This window comes from Crocodylus siamensis, chromosome 5 (genome assembly GCF_052110815.1).
Source record: "Crocodylus siamensis isolate JL-2025a chromosome 5, ASM5211081v1, whole genome shotgun sequence".
Classification (NCBI taxonomy): domain Eukaryota; kingdom Metazoa; phylum Chordata; order Crocodylia; family Crocodylidae; genus Crocodylus; species Crocodylus siamensis.
In genome coordinates, this window is record NC_143399.1 from 189622998 (window position 1) to 189640799 (window position 17802).

General features: G+C 44.3%; 1 protein-coding gene across 2 annotated transcripts in view; it reads left to right on the forward strand.

Annotated features, from left to right (window-relative positions):
- The window catches only part of NCAPG2 (non-SMC condensin II complex subunit G2), a 74599-nt gene extending 59621 nt beyond the window's left edge, over positions 1 to 14978 (forward strand). For both annotated transcript variants that reach the window (XM_090047598.1, XM_090047599.1), the window contains exons 25-28: positions 546 to 649; positions 7272 to 7369; positions 7542 to 7644; positions 14508 to 14978. In XM_090047598.1, the coding sequence (XP_089903724.1) occupies positions 546 to 649; positions 7272 to 7369; positions 7542 to 7644; positions 14508 to 14559 (357 nt within the window). In that variant the 3' untranslated portion in view covers positions 14560 to 14978. The remainder of the gene's footprint in view (positions 1 to 545; positions 650 to 7271; positions 7370 to 7541; positions 7645 to 14507) is intronic.
- Positions 14979 to 17802: the final 2824 nt, after the last annotated feature.

Sequence of the window (17802 nt, forward strand, 5' to 3'; positions counted from 1 at the left end):
GTCTGTTTGCACAGTACTACTAAGCATTTTTGTTTTAACCTACCAGGTTAACAGTTAGTTTTAAAAAAAAGGTTTGTGTTGTTTAAAATATGTCACCAGTAGGAGGATATGCAGTGAACTAGGAAAACACTGTATTTGAGGTTATAAAAACTCATATTTATATTTAGGGACATAGTGGGAATTATTTTATTTGACATGTTTTATGTGGGTGGGTTCATACCCTTATAAGTACTAATTAACAGTTTAGTTAAATGTCAACTTTATTTTAGATTAGCTGCATATGACAAATCATTTCCTTTCAATCTGCAATGTATTTGCTTAAGTTTTTATCTTCCTAGCTGAACTTTGCCTTGCTTATTGTGATGCTACTCACTTAGATTTAACATCTGTCCAGTATTTTCCTTAAAAGTACAAGAAAAATGCATATGTTCCTTTGAATAATAGTAAGACAATATTCACTTAATATTTACTCCAAATTCTTATTTGTCTGGATATCTTCTTTGTACTTTGGTGTTTATTTTGCATTTGAATGGTTTTCTTTTCAGGCTTCAAATGAAGAAGAATTTACTTTACCAGGAGCCATTTCAGATCTTCCTCCTCTTTCAAACAGCTTAATGGCGATAATAATAAAGTCAACAAATATTGTCAGGTAAATGTTCTTTTTTCCATTACTTTCCACAAAGTTATTGATGTGAAATTAGCAGCGTTGCCAATGGAACTGTGATTCTGAGGTCCCCAGCTCATGGTACATTTAAGATGCGATTAACCTGTTAATCATGCTTTAAATAGTAACCCAGCTGCATGTTTAATTAAATTTATGGTGTGATGGTACAGTAAATGAGCCACAACGTTTTTCCATATATAATCTTTGTACCATCTTTATAAAATCTTTGTGGGTCATTTGTATAATATCTTAAATTGAATGTATGGCAAGTTGGGGTTGATCCGTGACAGATCACAGCGCTCAACTTCATGTTGACTTCCAGCACGCAGCAGCTGTAAGGTGCAGGACATGGTTGTCCCCTACCCACTTGGGCTGAGAGCAGAACCGGTTCCCCACCCAGTCACCAGAGGCAGTTTAGAGTGCTTCATGAGTCTGAAACACTCCTTGATTTCCTTGATCATGGGCCTACTGTATCACAGTTTTTTAAAAGCTGCATGTACAACTGAGCTGCATACATAGTTTTCTGACATTCCTATTGCACAGAGTCCCTGGGATCAAGGAGACTGATCCCAGAGTACCAGTATTCCAGGACCCCTAAAATCTGCATGCACAGCCCAGCTGCACAGGTGGTTTTCAGACATCCTGGGACCCCAGTCTCTGTGTACTGGAGATCCACTGGAAAAAAACATGTGTACAGCCCAGTTGTGTATGTGGCTTTTAAAGGTCCCAGCATCTGAGAGAGACTCCCCAATACCAGGGTCCCCATCTGCTGAGACTTGTAAAAAACCACTGTGTAGATCAGCTGGTGCCTGATGCCCTAGGACTGGAAAGTGGCAGCCCAGTCTGAAGGCCTCTGTGCACTGCGCTGGATTAAAAAAAAAAAAAAAAAAAGCACCAAAAAAACCTGAACTGTTTATTAATGTCTTCAGCAAGTTAAGACCTTCAGCTCCCCCTGTTGTGAGTTTTTGATACCCCTTGCCCAGCAGCCTGGCCAGAGCTGCTGAGCACGGGGGTCTCAACAGTCAGCTGATTGTCCATGCAGCAGGGATTGCGCTGGGGCTGGTTCCAAACCCTGGCTCAGTCCCTGGCCCCAGCCAACAATTAGCTGATTGTCAGGCATCTGACTTTCAGTTTTCTGGTGCATGATCCCAGGTTCTCCTGGTGCATGATTCTGGGCTCCTCATGGACATATGACATGGCAGGAGGTGCGACCCCATCATGCGTCTAAATGAATGTCAGCCAGCAGCCTTAGATTCAGTATGAATAATTAAATCACGTACTAAATTCACATGTAATATGCCATAAACTGTATACATTGTTTGCATTAATTTATTTTCCTTTGCGTATTATGCTTGTATAAGGAGTCCCAAGTGCCGTTCTAATCCCATTCCCTGGCCTGATCTGCTGCTCTGCTTTCTGCTTACTGCCCTATCTGCCACTGTGCTGCCTGTCCCATTCCCCCCTCCCCTTGCACCCCCTGATCTGCCCTGTATCACACACACAGACTGCCTGTACCACTTGTGGCATATATGCCCCAGGTTGGTCATTGCTGATTTTAAGGTATTTTAGCATATCCTAAAAACAGCTCGATTTTCACTTTGCAGTTTTCCTGAAACTTTTCTATAGCACTAAAAATAAATAAAGAAGCATACAGTTTGACAACATAGTAGGCATTATGAATCTGCACCAAAATAGTCACAGTTGCTTTTTGACTTTTTTTCTTATTTTCATCAATCATAACATAACTTTTCTTGTTTGAGTGCCTGTTCACACACTTGCCAGTTTTGGCATGTTTATAATCTATGTGTACATGGTCCATATCTTTTTTAAACAGTTTCTTTGGGGGCCATGTTAGTTCCCTGTTAGGTCACTAGTGACTGTTTATTTACTTATTTAATTTTATATGCTGCCCTGAACCCAACAAGGTTCAGGGTGGCTTATAGCAAGAGAAACAGAACATTTATAAAACAGGAGAATGACTACATATAAGACAGAGACGGCCCCTAAACAATATCTAAGCCTAGCTTTGTTTGCTAAATGGCAGGCCAAATAGGAAAGCTTTACAGTGCTTTCAAAAGATGTCTAGGCTAGGGCTCTGGTGAGCTTCAAGAGGCAGAGAGTTCCAAAGCTGAGGATTGACTGCTGAGAATGACCTCCCACATGCTTTCACCAAGCAGACTTGGTGTCCTGCTGGTATTTGCAAGGAGGTTGCCCTCAGTTTGCTTTAGGGATCATAATGGGGCATAAGAAAGAAGGCAGTCCCTTTCAGTATGTAGGGCCAATGCTGTCTAGGGCCTTACAGGTTAAAACCAGCACTTTGAATGGCTCCTGGAAAGCTACTCGGAGCTAGTGAAGACTGGAAGACTGGAATGGGCTTCCGTCTTCAGAAGGTGCAGTTTCCAGATAGTCGTCAAGGGTAGCCCTACATAGAACATGTTGCAGTAGTCTAGCTTTGAGGTGACAAAAGCATGGATGATGATGGCCAGATCTCTCAGAAAGAAAGGGTCACAGCCTTCTCACCAGATGTTGGGTATCCAGGTGCAGTAGTATATTCAAGAGCACTCCAGTGCTGTGAACTGGAGTGACAAGGGGAGACTGAACCCCATTAATGAAAGGTATCCTAATCTCTCCGAAAGTCAAGTGTTTTACCCACCCATCTTCTCTGTCTTGTTTTGATTCAGTTTCATTTGGTTCACCTGTATCAGCCTGGCAGTGGGAAAGGACAGGAACTGTGGGGCATGGGACCAAGGAGAGAGAGGGACAGGTGGGCGTTATCAGCATACTGATGGCATCTCACTCCAAAACTCTTTACAGTCTCATCCAGTGACCTCATACACATTGAACAGGGCAACAAGATGAAGCCCTGAGAGATCCCTACTAGAAAAGTCACGAAGGGATGATAAGTGAATGCCCATCACTACCCTCTGGGACCTCCCTACTAGGAAAGAGCAGAACCAATTTAAAGCAGTCCTGTGGATACTCACCAGGTCATGTAATTGCTGTTTTGGCATGTTGTGGTCAGCTGTATCAAAGACCACTATAAGATCTAGTAAAATCAGAAAGACACAGTTTCCCCAGTCAACATTCAGGGTAAGATGGTTGGCCAAGGCTACAAGCCTTGCAGATGAAGTAATAACTGGCTGGGAAGTCGATATCAAATAAATAGGGGCTTGGACAATCACAGACTTAATAACGTCAGACACCTTACCCACCGCAACAATGACACCAGTCTCCTCCAGCTGGCTTTTAGAAGCCAAGATTGTCCTGGGTCTCATTCACAACTGGTCGCCCTCATCCCCACATCCTGTGCATCAGTGAGTGATAGCAATTTAAAACAATCCATACACACAGGACATGACTGAGTTTCCTCAGCCCTGAACTTTGCCTGCTGCAAAAGTGGTGGTCTCCAAGGCATACTGAACATGGGTGATTTTGCCTGCAAAGTAGGTAACAAACTCGTCACAGCAGGGTGAAGAAGATTGTTAGTAGGTGGTGACAAGTTGGATTAACCAGAGCATTCACCACCCAGAACCCTTTCACAGGAGGACACTTAGGAGATACTGGTCCACTATTGCAGTTGCAGTGGCAATAGAGGAAAAAAGCTTATTTGCCACTGTCATATCACGGGCCTTTAAAAATCTATGCCACAGCCAGCTTTGGCATGGGTTGAGAACCACCTGTGCTCTAGCCGTCTAGCCTCCCACTTAAGCTGTTTCAAATCCCATGTATACCTGGGGGATTGTGCCACTGCAGCAGTGGGAGTGGATGTTTGTGTGCCACTGTGTCTGTGGCTAGAGTGAGACAATTAAAGCCCTTGTGTTCCTTCCTCCATTTGTAGCGCATACACCTGACATGGAACACCTGCAAAATCCATGTTCCTGCACGCTACAAGATTGTTTTATCTCTAATTAGTGTTCTAGTTAGTGGGATAATCATATTTATATAGTTTGTTTTTTGGCAAGTAAAAAAGAGATGCTGTCAAGTTAGGAAATGCCCCAGCACCATCACCAGGCCATAATGGATTTAAAGTCTCTGTTGGCCCACCTGTGAGGCAGCTCTTCCCAATAGCAGTTGACATTTTAAGTGTCTCTCCTTCCTCTGTGAAGTACGTATATCACATCAGTGCTCTGTGCTGAGGCTTTTTCAAAAGGATCAGAAGAGTGAGTGAATCCCTTATAAAGCTTTTCCTTTTAGAAGTTCAGGAATATTGTAGCAATTTCGGAGAGGGTTAAGACTGGTACATTAGATCTGCCTGTGTAAGTACTGTGGTAAATGGCATAGTCCAGCGCTTCTGTACCATTTTCACTTTTATCCTCTGAGAAGAAAGGAAGGAAAGAATTTCATTCTTGTAGTTTCTGTATTTGCATTTCCCTGTCCAGTACCAAGTGGATCTACATTTAAGAGACAGTTCAGGGTTCAGGTTACGGTCTGCTGATGCCTCAGGACTGAAGAACCAAACACCCTTGGCATTATGTAAAGACTTATTGGCACTACTTATTTTCTTTCTAGAGTCAAAAGCTTACAGTCCCTCAGCAGGCTCTACTGTCAGTTTCCTACACTCATACTAAAGCTTCTGGTATTGGAGAACTTGATGCAAAGTTTCAGAGCTCCCAGCATGAATGCCAGAGTGCCCTGCACCATACTTGGTGGTATTGAACCATATCCAGATAGGTTTAAACAGCCCCAGAATTGTGGTGTTTGCTTTCTAATCCTGTTCATGGTACTGGGCAACTGGATAGTATCTAACCAGACTTTATATATGCTTAGTTTTTCATAAGGAAACTTCTGTCCTCAGAAATCAACTTCATCTATATGAAGGGCATAGGTATTAATTAGGACATAGTCAAATAGCTTGATATACTTTAGTATTCTTGTGCCCATGAGATTATGTAACCCTGGTTGCTGTTTTGTTAGAAAAAAAAGTCCATGTGCTTTCTGGGAATTTTATTACACATTAATAAAAATAAAATCAGTTAACTTTTCATTGAAACTGACTAGTAGAACTCTTACCCAACTGACTGAAATTAAAGAGTCTTCAGATCAAGGTTGCAATTGAAATGGAGTCAGCAGTTAACAACCATATGGAACAGAATTAACAATTGATGAAATCATTAAATAAACACAAGTTTCACATCACATGACTGATTTCATGCAAGCACTAACCATGGAAACTGAAGTGGGCATAGTTCATTTCTCACCATTTGGAGCTCATTTACTGTTTCCGTTTACTGAGTGACGTATGTAATTGGTTCTCCCCGACTGGATTGCTCATTTTCATACAGAATGGTAAGGAGCTCTCAATTGCCCCTTTAAGGCAAGAGTAAATTTACACAGACACATGTTGACAATAAAAGAATAGTGTCTATGCTCTGGAAAGCCAAAGGACTGCATCTGCTCCCTAACTGTTGCTTGATCCTTCTTCCCTTTCCCCTTGCTCAGTCCAGTCTGGCTCTTAATAGTCCTGTATTTTCCCTCGTTTCCTTTGTGCTTAATGGAACAATAGGTATTTAAATACCTAATTATATTAATACCATTCTATTACCTATGTTCATAATATTATCATTTCCTATTAAAACCCAGTGTTTTAATAATCCAGTTTACTTTTTATAATACGTTTTATTTATTTTCCAGTCTGCACCATTATGAACAACTAGCCAATTGCCTGTCAAGAATGACTGGAGGGGAGGCGGGGCTGGGATGGAGTGCCACCACCTAATGCCCCGTGCTGCCTCTTGCAGGGAGCAGTGCTGGCCTCGGCTTCCCCACCCCCTGTCCGGTCCTTGGTGCTGCTATAGAATCATGGCGGCACTCCCTCATGCTTGGAGCACTCTGATTGTCTGTTTCTGTCAGCCATTCAGAGCATGAATACAGCGTTACAGACAGACAGACAGACTTAGGCTTTTATAATATTAGAATTTTAAATCAGTTTCAATTTCAGTAGGTTCCCTTTGGATTCTCACTGCACTAACCTGTGGGTTACAGGTGGTGCAGGGCAGGTGTGTATTTGTTCATCAGTTGATTTCACTTCCATGTAAAAAGAGGGAAAGTTCCTACTTAGCTTTCCATACAATTCAAATTTTAAACCAAACCTTTCCTTAATTAAAAGACAGATTCTACTCTAGATTTTAAAGTGTTTGTGTAGTTGCTAATGGCTAACCTGCTGCTGCCATGAGACCACTTGTTAAACCTCACTAGAAACAGACAGTTACACTGAGTTAAAATTCCAGTTTGTTTTTAGAACTGTTATTTTTCTTTTTAAGGTTTTTCTTCGCAAATGCAATGAAACTCTGCATCTTCAGTATTGCCACTTATGTTCATACACAATTATTTTACCTACATTCGTTTGCTTTTTCCTAAGCAGCCATCATTGCACAGGATACTTTGCTGCTTCTGAAATTTGGCAGTGTGGCTCTGTAGCTCTAGGTATCAGACAATAAACAACGTACTTTAAGAACATTTCAGATTTCCATACTTATGTTGAATCTTTGGAAACCATGGTGTTGTGTCATGGGATATCTTTAAAGGTTACTATAGCGTGTGCACGTGTGTGTCCTATTTGCATATTTCAGCGAACCCATCTCACCGTGTGTGCTTGATTTTCTTTTAGGTCATTTTTAAATGAATTAATGGAGTGCATTGTCTCTGAAGAAATTGAAGGAATTGTTAGTCTTGCAGCTGCAGCATCCATAATTGTTGTAATCAAAGGTCAGTCAGCTACATTTTTCCTCCAGTAAAGGTGTCTTCTGTGTGACACATATATTAAAGATAAGTTTTATTATAAAGCCTAATGTGAAAACTTTTTTTTTCTAGTTATTGAAATTTGATGTATTGCTAAATCAGCTATGTTGATTTTTTCAACCAATCATATTTCAAACAGGAAAGCACAAGGCTTCTCTTCTTAAGGATGTTGCATCTGCCCTTCAAAAGAAACTGATGACATATAAGGAAGTTGCAATGGAAGTATCTAGCAGCACTGAAAGGTAAATGTGTTGTAGGAAATAAAACCACCAGCTTCTGTACATGATTGAAGATGGTACTTTGATCAGCACAATCCAAAATGGGCTAAAATGCAGCAGGCTATCAAATCCCATCAAAGGCCTAAATTTCCTTGACCTGCTCCCTGGTTGAATAATAGTCTGCTTTACATATTTATTTTGTTACTTAAATTTTTCATTTAAAATTTATTCTGAGTATTTCAGTAGCCACAGTCCACTCTTTCCAATATCACCAGCAGCAACTGTAGAGAAGCAAAAGCTCTGTTTACAACTTTGCATCTTAGCAGAAGAGATGATGATTTTGTTACTGAGACTGTGAACGAAATACTTTTGTCGCAATGCAAGTGTTGTGGCATTTTGAGAAGTAAGAATTTTTTAGGCTGATATCTTTTAATGGACCAACTATGTAAGTGGGATAAAATTAAACAAGCATGCGACTGTTAAGAGGTTGGAGGAAGAATGTTTTATATTTGCAGGCTTGTCTAACTTTATCCCACCTACATAGTTGGTCCAGTAAAAGATATCACCCTAAGAAATCCTTGTCTTGCCCAATTTCTGGACCATCGCAGCTGTAACATCACCAGGGATCCTGGTTTTCCCTGATTAAAAAAAATCGCAAATTCTCTGACAAAGAATTGCAGATTCTCTGATAAAAGAACCTGAAATCTGTGATTAAAATTAACACCACCCCCCCCGCCAGGTGCTGCTGGTGCCCCTCACTCTCCCCCACTGCCTCCTCAGCCCTGCTGGTGCCCCTCACTCTACCCACAGCAGCCGCCCCCCAGCCCCAGACACACAGACACTGACACCCACCCCAGCAGGTAAGTGTGTATGGGGGAGAAGGGTGGGGCAGGGTGAGGGAAAGGGATGGGGCTGGGGGCAGATTGAGAAGTGGGGTGGGGAGTGTGTTCCTGTGCCTGCTCCCAGCCACAGGGCTAGGAGGTGAGGGCAGGGGTGCCTCTCTAGGGGCCACACACATGCCGGCTGGCTGGCTGTGGAGGTTCTCCCACAGTGGCCGCCGCCGCACCCTGTGCTGCTTTCCTGCAGCCAACTGCACAGCTCCACAGGCAAGCAGCGTAGGGCACGGCTGCAGTGGTGCAGTGGCAGCTGATAGGTGCGGGCCACACACATGCTGCCTGCCTAGCTGGCTGGTTGGCTGGCTGGTGGGGGGAGCTCACACGCGGTGGCTGCCATGTGCAAGCCCTTGCCCCTGCACACAGCTGCCACCACCCTGATCCAGCTCCACAGGCAAGCAGTGGCGACACAGAAGTGGGAGTGGTGATGGCTGTGTACTGGTGGGCGTGGAGCTTGCACACAACAGCTGCCACTACCGTGCACCGCCACTTGCCTGTAGAGCTGTGCCCAGGGACAGGGAGGTTTGCATATGGTAACCGCCACGCCCCATGCTGCCTTCTGGCACACAGCAAAACAGCTCCACAGGTAAGTGGCGGTGTGGGGTGGTGGCAGCTGCTGTGTGCGAGCCTTCCTTTCCCCGTCAGCTGGCAGGCACGCAGCCACCACTGCCGCCGCCACCGCATAGTGCCGCTGCCACTTTTGGACTCAGCACAGAGTGGTGGCAGTTGCATGCTGGCCAGCCAGCGGGCCTTGTCCCCCAGCCCTGCTCCTGCAATCTCCCAAGCCGCACATCTCAAGGGGTGAGGGATGAAGACGAGCAAGCCTGAGTCTGAGTCTGAGTCTGAGCCCAGCCTTGGCTGACTCAGAGCCTCAGGCTCTAACCTTCCCCCTTTCCCTCTGGGCAGGGCTGAGGATTTCCTGCCCTTTTTGCAATCAACTCTTGTAGGCTGGAGCTGTGCCAGCCTGCAGGAGCTCTTTGCAAAAGTGGGAAATCTGCAGTTTTCCCTGCTGAAAGTGGAAATCCACATTTTCTCAGATAAACACAGGAAATCCATGGTTTTCTCCATTTTTCCATGGGAAACAGAAAACCCAGATCCCTGAGCATCACTCTTGCACTACTTGCACTACTGTGGCACTTTGAAGCACTACAGTAATATAGTGGTACCAGGTGCGGACAGACACATAGCACCTTCCAGCAGGAGTACTATAAAGTTGCTGTGAAAGCATGCTCTTCAGCCAGGGGCAGTAGAGGGTTACATAGTCTTGTGAGTCTATTCCCCTACCCCACCAGGGGACAGGAGCCTATCATGAGCCCAATCACAGGTTCACTGCCAACCTGCTGCTCCCTTTGCAGGACATGGGAAGCAAAGTTGCTGCCCAATAGAGACCAGGCTCACTCACAGCTTGACCCCACACTCACAAATGCAGCCCAGCCGGAACCTGGGCTGTGACTGAGCTGGATCCTAACTGGGCTGTATCTGTCAGTGAGTGCATAGGTTTGTTTGGTTTGGGTTTTTTAAGGGTTTAAAGAAGGTAGGGAATCCCTGGCTCAGATGCCAGAGCATGAAGGCATTTTGTTTGGCATGCGTGCCATGGGGTGGACAGTAGAAGGGGCAGGAGCTGCGCTGCCACAAGGATTGGGTCCCTCACAGTTCTCCTGCCATCTGTCCCTGGCACGCCAACACTTGCAAGTTGAGGTTGCGGGTGTTTTTGGCACTCTGCCCAAAAACATTGCCAACCCCTGATTTAAAATAACAGATGAACCCCATGCTTAAGACCTAATCTAACTGGGAACTTTGGTTCAAGGTTCTTGCATCTTCCCTAAAAGCTTTTGGTACCGCAATATAGGATACTGGACCTCTGGTCTGCTCTAGTATAGCAATGCCAATAGTCTGCTAGTTTTCTCACTGTGTTATGTGGCTACCATGTGACTTATTAGATCACATTGAGCTTTGTTTTTGTAAACTACATATCTTTTTTCTCTTAATTATTACACCTTCTCATTCTGTGTAACTGAAAAATATCTTTAGTTAGAACTGGCTGTAAACTGGTTCTTGGGTCATTAGTTTAGATGAGCTGATATAACATCAACTGTAATACATTAACTCTTCTCAAAGCTTAAGTGTTATTACTTTCAAACCTGTATACATCATTTCAGAATGTCAGCCCTTGGGAAATGACCTTGTCCCCAGGTGGATTTAATTTGGGATTTGACTACATTCCCTTGGCATTTCCTATTATGTTCCAGCATCTTAATTTTGAGCTATAAGCCAGAAGTTTGTATGTGTTACTATTCTAATATTATAAAAGTCTGTCTGTCCGTCCGTAATGCTTTATTCACACTCTGATTGGCTGACAAACAGCCAATCAGAGCGCGAAGAAGCAGTCTGACAGAAGGCAGCTCACAGCCATGATGGTGGGGACACAGGGGACAGCTGTGCTGGCCTCGCCCCCCTGTCCTGATCCCTGGAGGTGGCAGCAACAGAGCAGATGGAAGGGGGCCCCCCACCCCGCCCTGCTCCCTGCAGGTAACGGGGGTGGGGGAAGCAGGCCTGAGTCGGGGAGAAGCCGGCCTGCCACAGCAGGCCCAATGTGGAGGGGGGGGGAGTAGGGCGCACTGTGGCATTAGCGGTGATGGTGGGGCCAGGGGAGGACTGGGCCCAGTCCCGATGGCAGGAAGGAGGGGAGCGAGCCAAGCCAGGGGAAAAGCTGGCCTGCTGTGGTGGGGGGGAGGAGGAGGCAGTAGGCCTAGCCTGGCCCGGCCCGGCCCAACTCGGTAGCTGGGGGCAAGGGGAGGAGTGAGCCTCCTCCCCATGCCAGGCCTGGGACCACTCCTCTCCCTCCCCCATGTTGGCTCTGAGCCCACCCCTCCCATCCCCACACTCAGGCCCAGTCCTCTGCTGCATTGGGCCCGAGTCCACTCCTCCCTTCCCCTGCCGCTGCGGCAGGGAAGTGGGGAGTGGGTCTGGACCTCATGCAGCAGGAGGGAAGGCAGAGCGGGCCCAGATGGGGGGGGGGCCCCCATGGGCTCTGTCCCCGCCCACTCTGCCTCCCCCCCCCCATCATTTTTTGACAGGCAATTGGCTAGTGGGAAATAAACATGTAGAAGTCCTGTTTGCTGGAGTATCTCAGGTGCTGCTCTTAAAACAGGAATGATCACTCTCTTCCAGGAGTACAAGTTTTCCTAATTATTATTATCTAGGTTTCTATCTCCGGCTGAGTTAGCAGTTTGTGGTCCTACGGGTCTCATTTAAAATATGCTGTTCACTGCACTTTTTACATTCTGGACAGCGCATTGTAGGTTGAACGAATTTTCTAAAGAGTAATAGCATGCACACACTAATCTACTCTACAAACTGCTCATATTTATTCTTATCTTGAATTCACAGCTTCCTTCATATTATTCATATACCTAAAATACCTATATTGTTGAAGGTTAAACATGAATATTATCATTTTTTCCATTGTGCAAATGAGCTATGAAATGGGAGAATATAAGAAAAAAAATTACGTTCAGTTTAATTAGCATTTCAATATATGGGCACCACTATTAAATCTAGCAAACATCTGTGCTGAGAAAATGTTTCCCTTATGCTGTTATCATGTAGATGTCTTTCCAGGCCCTGTCTTGCCTTTTCGTTGCAGCTGCACTTAAACATAACTTCCAAATAATTTGTTTGAATTTGTGTACAGTTCTCTGATGACAAACCCAAATAGTAAAGGGCATTTAGTATAACTTACTTTAAAAAAAATAGCTGTGGGCAGCTTAAAGTCATACTTAGCAATGTCTTATTTTTCACTTTGCTAGTATTGCATGATGCAGTTTTGCAAATACATTACTCTTAAGATAAAAATATTAAAATTATTCAGATAGTATCCTGTAGTAAAATTGTGGTACTTCATGAGGCCCCAAAGAAACCTTTGTGCTCTTCCATTCTCATTGAAAGGGACATTTCTGTCTGACCTTGAGGAGATGTAAACCAAAACAGCGTAGTAAATAAAATGACTGAATTACCCTTATATTTGCTGTTTGGAGCCCTTGCATAGAGAATAAGCCTTGGTTATATAACTTATCCTTAGAGTACTACAAATAACTAATGTTGCAGATTCTGGGAAATTAATACCTGGGACACACAGCTGTGATAATATTTGTTTCAGATGATTATTCCAACCATCAAGAAGTCAAGTCTGCAATAATTAAGTACTGTCTGGAGACAAGCCAAATGTCCCCACTGTGGTGTTTTAAGGATAATTTAAAGCAGGATGAGTGAAATGTTGTGAGATTACATATGCAAAGAGTATGTGAGATGAGAGATCTACAGCATAGTCAGTGCAAGGAAATGGAGAGAGTGCAATAAATGTAAAGCTCAGAAAAGGCAGTGATCTTTCTTGAGAGTTTAGGTAATAAGCAGGGATCCAGGTTTTCCATTTGCTGCAAGAAAATGTGGATTTTTATCTTTTAAAGGAGAAAAATGTGGGGCACTGGCAGGGATGGGGGGGCAGGAAACTGTGGGCCAGGACTGAGGGGCACCAGCAGGGATGGGGGGCTGTGGCTTGGGAGTGAGGTCCAATGGCATGGGCAGGGGCAGGGCACCAGCATATCAGGGCTGCTCAGTGCCTCAGAACAGCAGGCGGAACAGCCACAGCTGAACCCTCATCCTGGTGAGCAAAGTGGCCAGGTAGAGCTCTGATTTTCCATGATAAAAAACCCGCAAAGTCAATGCCAAAATATATAAGTATTTAGAATTATATATATATATATATATATATATATATATATATAATTTATATATATATAAAAGGACATAGTCTGTCTGTCTATGTGTCTGTATGCCTGCCCCTAAAGCTCTTGGGAGGTGTGGCTCACAGCATGGCATGGCTCCAGCCAGTGCTGCATCAAAAATGGTGGACAGGGACAGAGTCTTGCCACCCACCACCCCGTGCCACCTGCCAGGAGCAGGGGTAGGGAGCCCACCCACTGACCCATGCTGCCTCCATGTTACATCCCGCCACATGCAAGCTTCCCACCCCCTTGTTCCTGGGAGGTGGCAGAGGGCGGTGGGGTAGCGTGGGACTGATGTGGAGTGGGGGGGCACAGGGCTGGATGTGGTGGGGGGTGCTCGCCTAGACGTGGAGTGGTGGCATCGTGGGCCAGTGGGTGGCAGTGTGCAAGCTTCCCCCCCCCCCCCCCCCGCTGCTCCTGGGAGGTGGCAGCGGCACAGGGTGGTGGGTGGCAGTACTCTGTCCCCCCCGCACCCCCCCCCGTCATTCTTGACAGGCAATTCGCTAGCTTTATTATAATGGTTGAGGCACTGGTAGGATTCCAAATTGCTTTAGAACTGTAAATAGATCAGTAAAACATTGTGTTCACCTGATACCTATATAGATATAGATATAGACAGATATATATAGATATAGTGGTGTTTCATTTTAATTATGGAAACATGGATTTTGGGTTTTTAAATAAGAGAATTTGGGATTTTTAAATGGAGAAATCCAGGATTCCTGTTAGTAAGCCCAGTTCCCTCAGCCTCTCTTCATAAGTCATGTTCCTGAAGGCCCAAATAATTGCCCACCCCTGAGATAAGTAATATGCAGATAACTAAAATGAACAGTGGTTTATATATAAAGAATATTTTAATATATTTAAATTGATATGATAATTTTGCTTCCATTTCCCCTTTGAAAGCAGAGAACCAGTAAGATCATGTGTAGTATTTAATACTGATTTATAAGGGAAAACTTTTTATTAATTCTGAAAGACAAGAACCTAAATGGTTATATACTACAGCATAGCTACAGGAAATTAGGCAGAAATGAAAATTTTGGAAAAAATCTCGTCATTTTTAGTGCAATCTAATAGATATTTAATTCCTTAAACTAGTAATGAATAGCTTTTCAAAGATACTAGAAGTTGCAATATGTTGAAAAGCATTAATATGGATATCCATTGCCTGTCTATCTACTGCTCACTGATTTATTTGTGTTTTCAGAATCCTGTATGAATCTTCCATGAAAATTTTGGATGAACTCTTAAAACCTTGACCACAGAATTGGCTTCAAGTCATGATACTTAAAAGGAGGGTGTATTGATTTCTTTCAAAGCCAAAAACAGGATGTTACCTTGAAAAACATACTTAACACAGCATTGAATTCTAGCCACCAAGAATGTTTGTATTATGGTAGCTTATGTTTTGTACATATGTAATACTGAATATTTTAGAACGTGAAAAGGATATTTCAGAACAAATCAGTTTATTCCTACTCCCTTAATAGCTAAAAATAATTGTGCAGAACTGTCCTTTAAAAATATTCATAAATGCTTTGTAGATGCATAAATAATGTGCTTGTAAACACTTTGAAATTACTATGAGTGGGTGATTCTGGACAGAATCTATACTTTTTTAAAGAGATCAGTATCTTTTTATACTTAAAAATAATATTAATAAAATGACTGAACTATCCCTTTGAATGGCATTTTCTCGACTCTTTTGACATCAGCGGGTCCAGATGCTCTCCACCCCAGGGTGTTGAGGGAGTTAGCAGGGGTTATTGCAGGGCCCTTGGCACGGCTTTACAAGCGCTCATGGTGCTCGGCCAGGTGCCAGATGATTGGAAGATAGCCAACGTGGTCCCCATCTTTAAAAAAGGGAGGAAGGAGGACCCAGGCAACTATAGGCCCGTGAGTCTTACCTCAATCCTAGGGAAACTCTTTGAGAAGATCATCAAAGAGCACATCTGCAATGGGCCGGCTTCAGAGATGAGGCTTAAGGGCAACCAGCATGATTTCATTAGGGGCAGGTCATGTCAGACCAACCTGATTGCCTTTTATGATCAGGTCACAAAAGCATTGGATGCAGGTGTTGCTGTGGACATAGACTTTCTGGACTTCAAGGCCTTTGACACCATCTCCTACCCCATCCTCATTAAAAAATTGGGAGACTGTGGCATTGATGCCTACACAATCAGATAGATTGCAGATTGGCTGAAGGGTCGCACTCAAAGGGTGGTGGTGGAAGGATCATATTCGACCTGGGGAGAAGTGAGCAGCGGAGTCCCCCAGGGCTCGGTCCTTGGGCCCGCGCTGTTCAATTTCTTTATCAGTGATTTGGACGACGGGGTGAAAAGCACCCTGTTTAAATTTGCTGATGATATCAAAATTTGGGGTGAAATGAGCATGCTAGTAGGAAGGGAAAGATTGCAGCAAGACCTGGATAGGTAACAGGGGTGGGCTAGCAAAAACAGGATGCATTTCAGTACTGACAAGTGCAGGGTGCTGCACTTGGGCAGTAGTAACCAGCAGCACACTTATAAGATGGGAAACTCCCTTCTTGAGAGGCAGAAAGGGATCTTGGAGTCATTATTGACTCCAAGATGAACGTGGCCGACAATGCGAGGTTACGGTTGGCAGGGCTAACTGGACCTTGTCGTGCATCCACAGGTGCATCTCAAGTAGAGCCAAGGAGGTGATCCTCCCCCTCTATGCAACACTGGTCGGCCACAGCTGGAGTACTGTGTCCTGTTCCGTGTGCCCCACTTCAGGAGGGATGTGGACAACATGGAGAGGGTCCAGAGGAGGCCACCCGCATGATCTGGGGACAACAGGGCAGACTCTATAATGAGAGACTGCGGGACCTGAACCTGTTCAGCCTTCACAAGAGAAGGCTGAGGGGAGACCTGGTGACCATCTGTAAACTCACTAGGGGGGACCAGAAGGGTTTGGGAGAGACCTTGTTTCCCCTAGTGCCCCCTGACATAACAAGGAATAACGACCACAAGTTGTTGGAGAGTAGGTTTAGACTGGACATCCATAAGAACTACTTCACAGGGCGGCTAGCTCCTACCCTGGGGGTCTTTAAGAAGAAGCTTGATGCCTACCTGGCTGGAGTCATTTCAGCCCAGTTTTTCTCCCACCCAGGCAGGGGGTCGGACTTGAAGATCTACAAGGTCCCTTCCAACCCGACTTCTATGATTCTATGATATGATTCTATGACATTGAGAGTTGTAAAAAGTAAAATAGTGAAGTAGGAGTACCTGTGGAAAAGGGGTCTATACTTTGTGTATCCCTTTTGCAAATGTTGAATACCCACAACAGTATTGAGTATATTGAAATACCACAGATATACTTGATTTATAACAAATCCAAAATGTTTAATTTTTATAATGAACAGAATGAAGGGCCTTGTTTGTTTATGTGGTATTCTTTCTTGTACTGGAAAGCGCTGGTGATGCTCCTGAAAGAGTAAGAATGAAAGCCAGATGCAGATTCTTTATATATACTATATTTACTCAAATCAAAGAGGAGGTTTATTTTCCCCAATCAGCGTAGGGGGTGCAAAGGCTGAGGCTGAAGCTGTAACTGAGCCACTACCTGGCCCAGGCTGGGGTGGCACCTGCAGTGGAGGAGAAGTTTTGCTGTGGGGGAGGGGGGCATGAGGAGGAGACCTGAGATGTGCAGTTTGGGATGGGAGGGGGAGGAAGAGTCAAGAATTGGGTCTGGAGCTGCCACCACCTCTTCTGTCTAGCTGAGCCAGGGCCAGGGTTGCTGCTGCCTGCCCTGGAGGCAGAACAGAGGTGTGGGAGAAAGTAAGCAGTAGAGGGGTGAGGGGGCATGTGGGGGGAACAAGTGGCCGGCGGGGCAGGGGTAGGCACCTCTGAGGGAGGCAAGTGGGAATGGGGAAATGGCCCCTTGTACCTCCCCCCACACAATTTTTCCCACCATAGCAGTGTGGGGCATGAATTTATGATGACCCTCGAATAATTCTATATGTCAAGAATTATAACAAAATTTATAAATCTTCCGTGTCTAGAATCTAATTAGGGAGAGGGGTATCTTGCATTGAAAGTCTTCTTGGATTCTAGTAAATACACTAACTTTACGAACCAACTCAGTGGATCCCTGAATTTCTGTGGAACTTTCATACCCATTGTTCACAGAAATTGTTCTAGTGACTGCACTATGGAAAGAAGTCAAATTGTGTGAATATAAATGATACTAATATAAATTCATGAGGTAACTTCTGCATACAGAATATGCAATTATTTTGTTACACTTGTACCATTATTATTTAGTATAGATTAGAATTGTATGTCTAGCTACACCTTAAGAGGTACCATTCTTAATTTGGGTTTCGCTCTGGTACTAGACTCACCACCAGTTTAAACCAGAGTCTGTCCTTTCTACAAAAACTTTATTTGTTGTTGTATTTATTTTTACCAAGAAATAAATGGTAGCCCATTGAAAGAGGTAGCTGCCAAGATATGGAAAGTGTTCCACGTACTCCACTG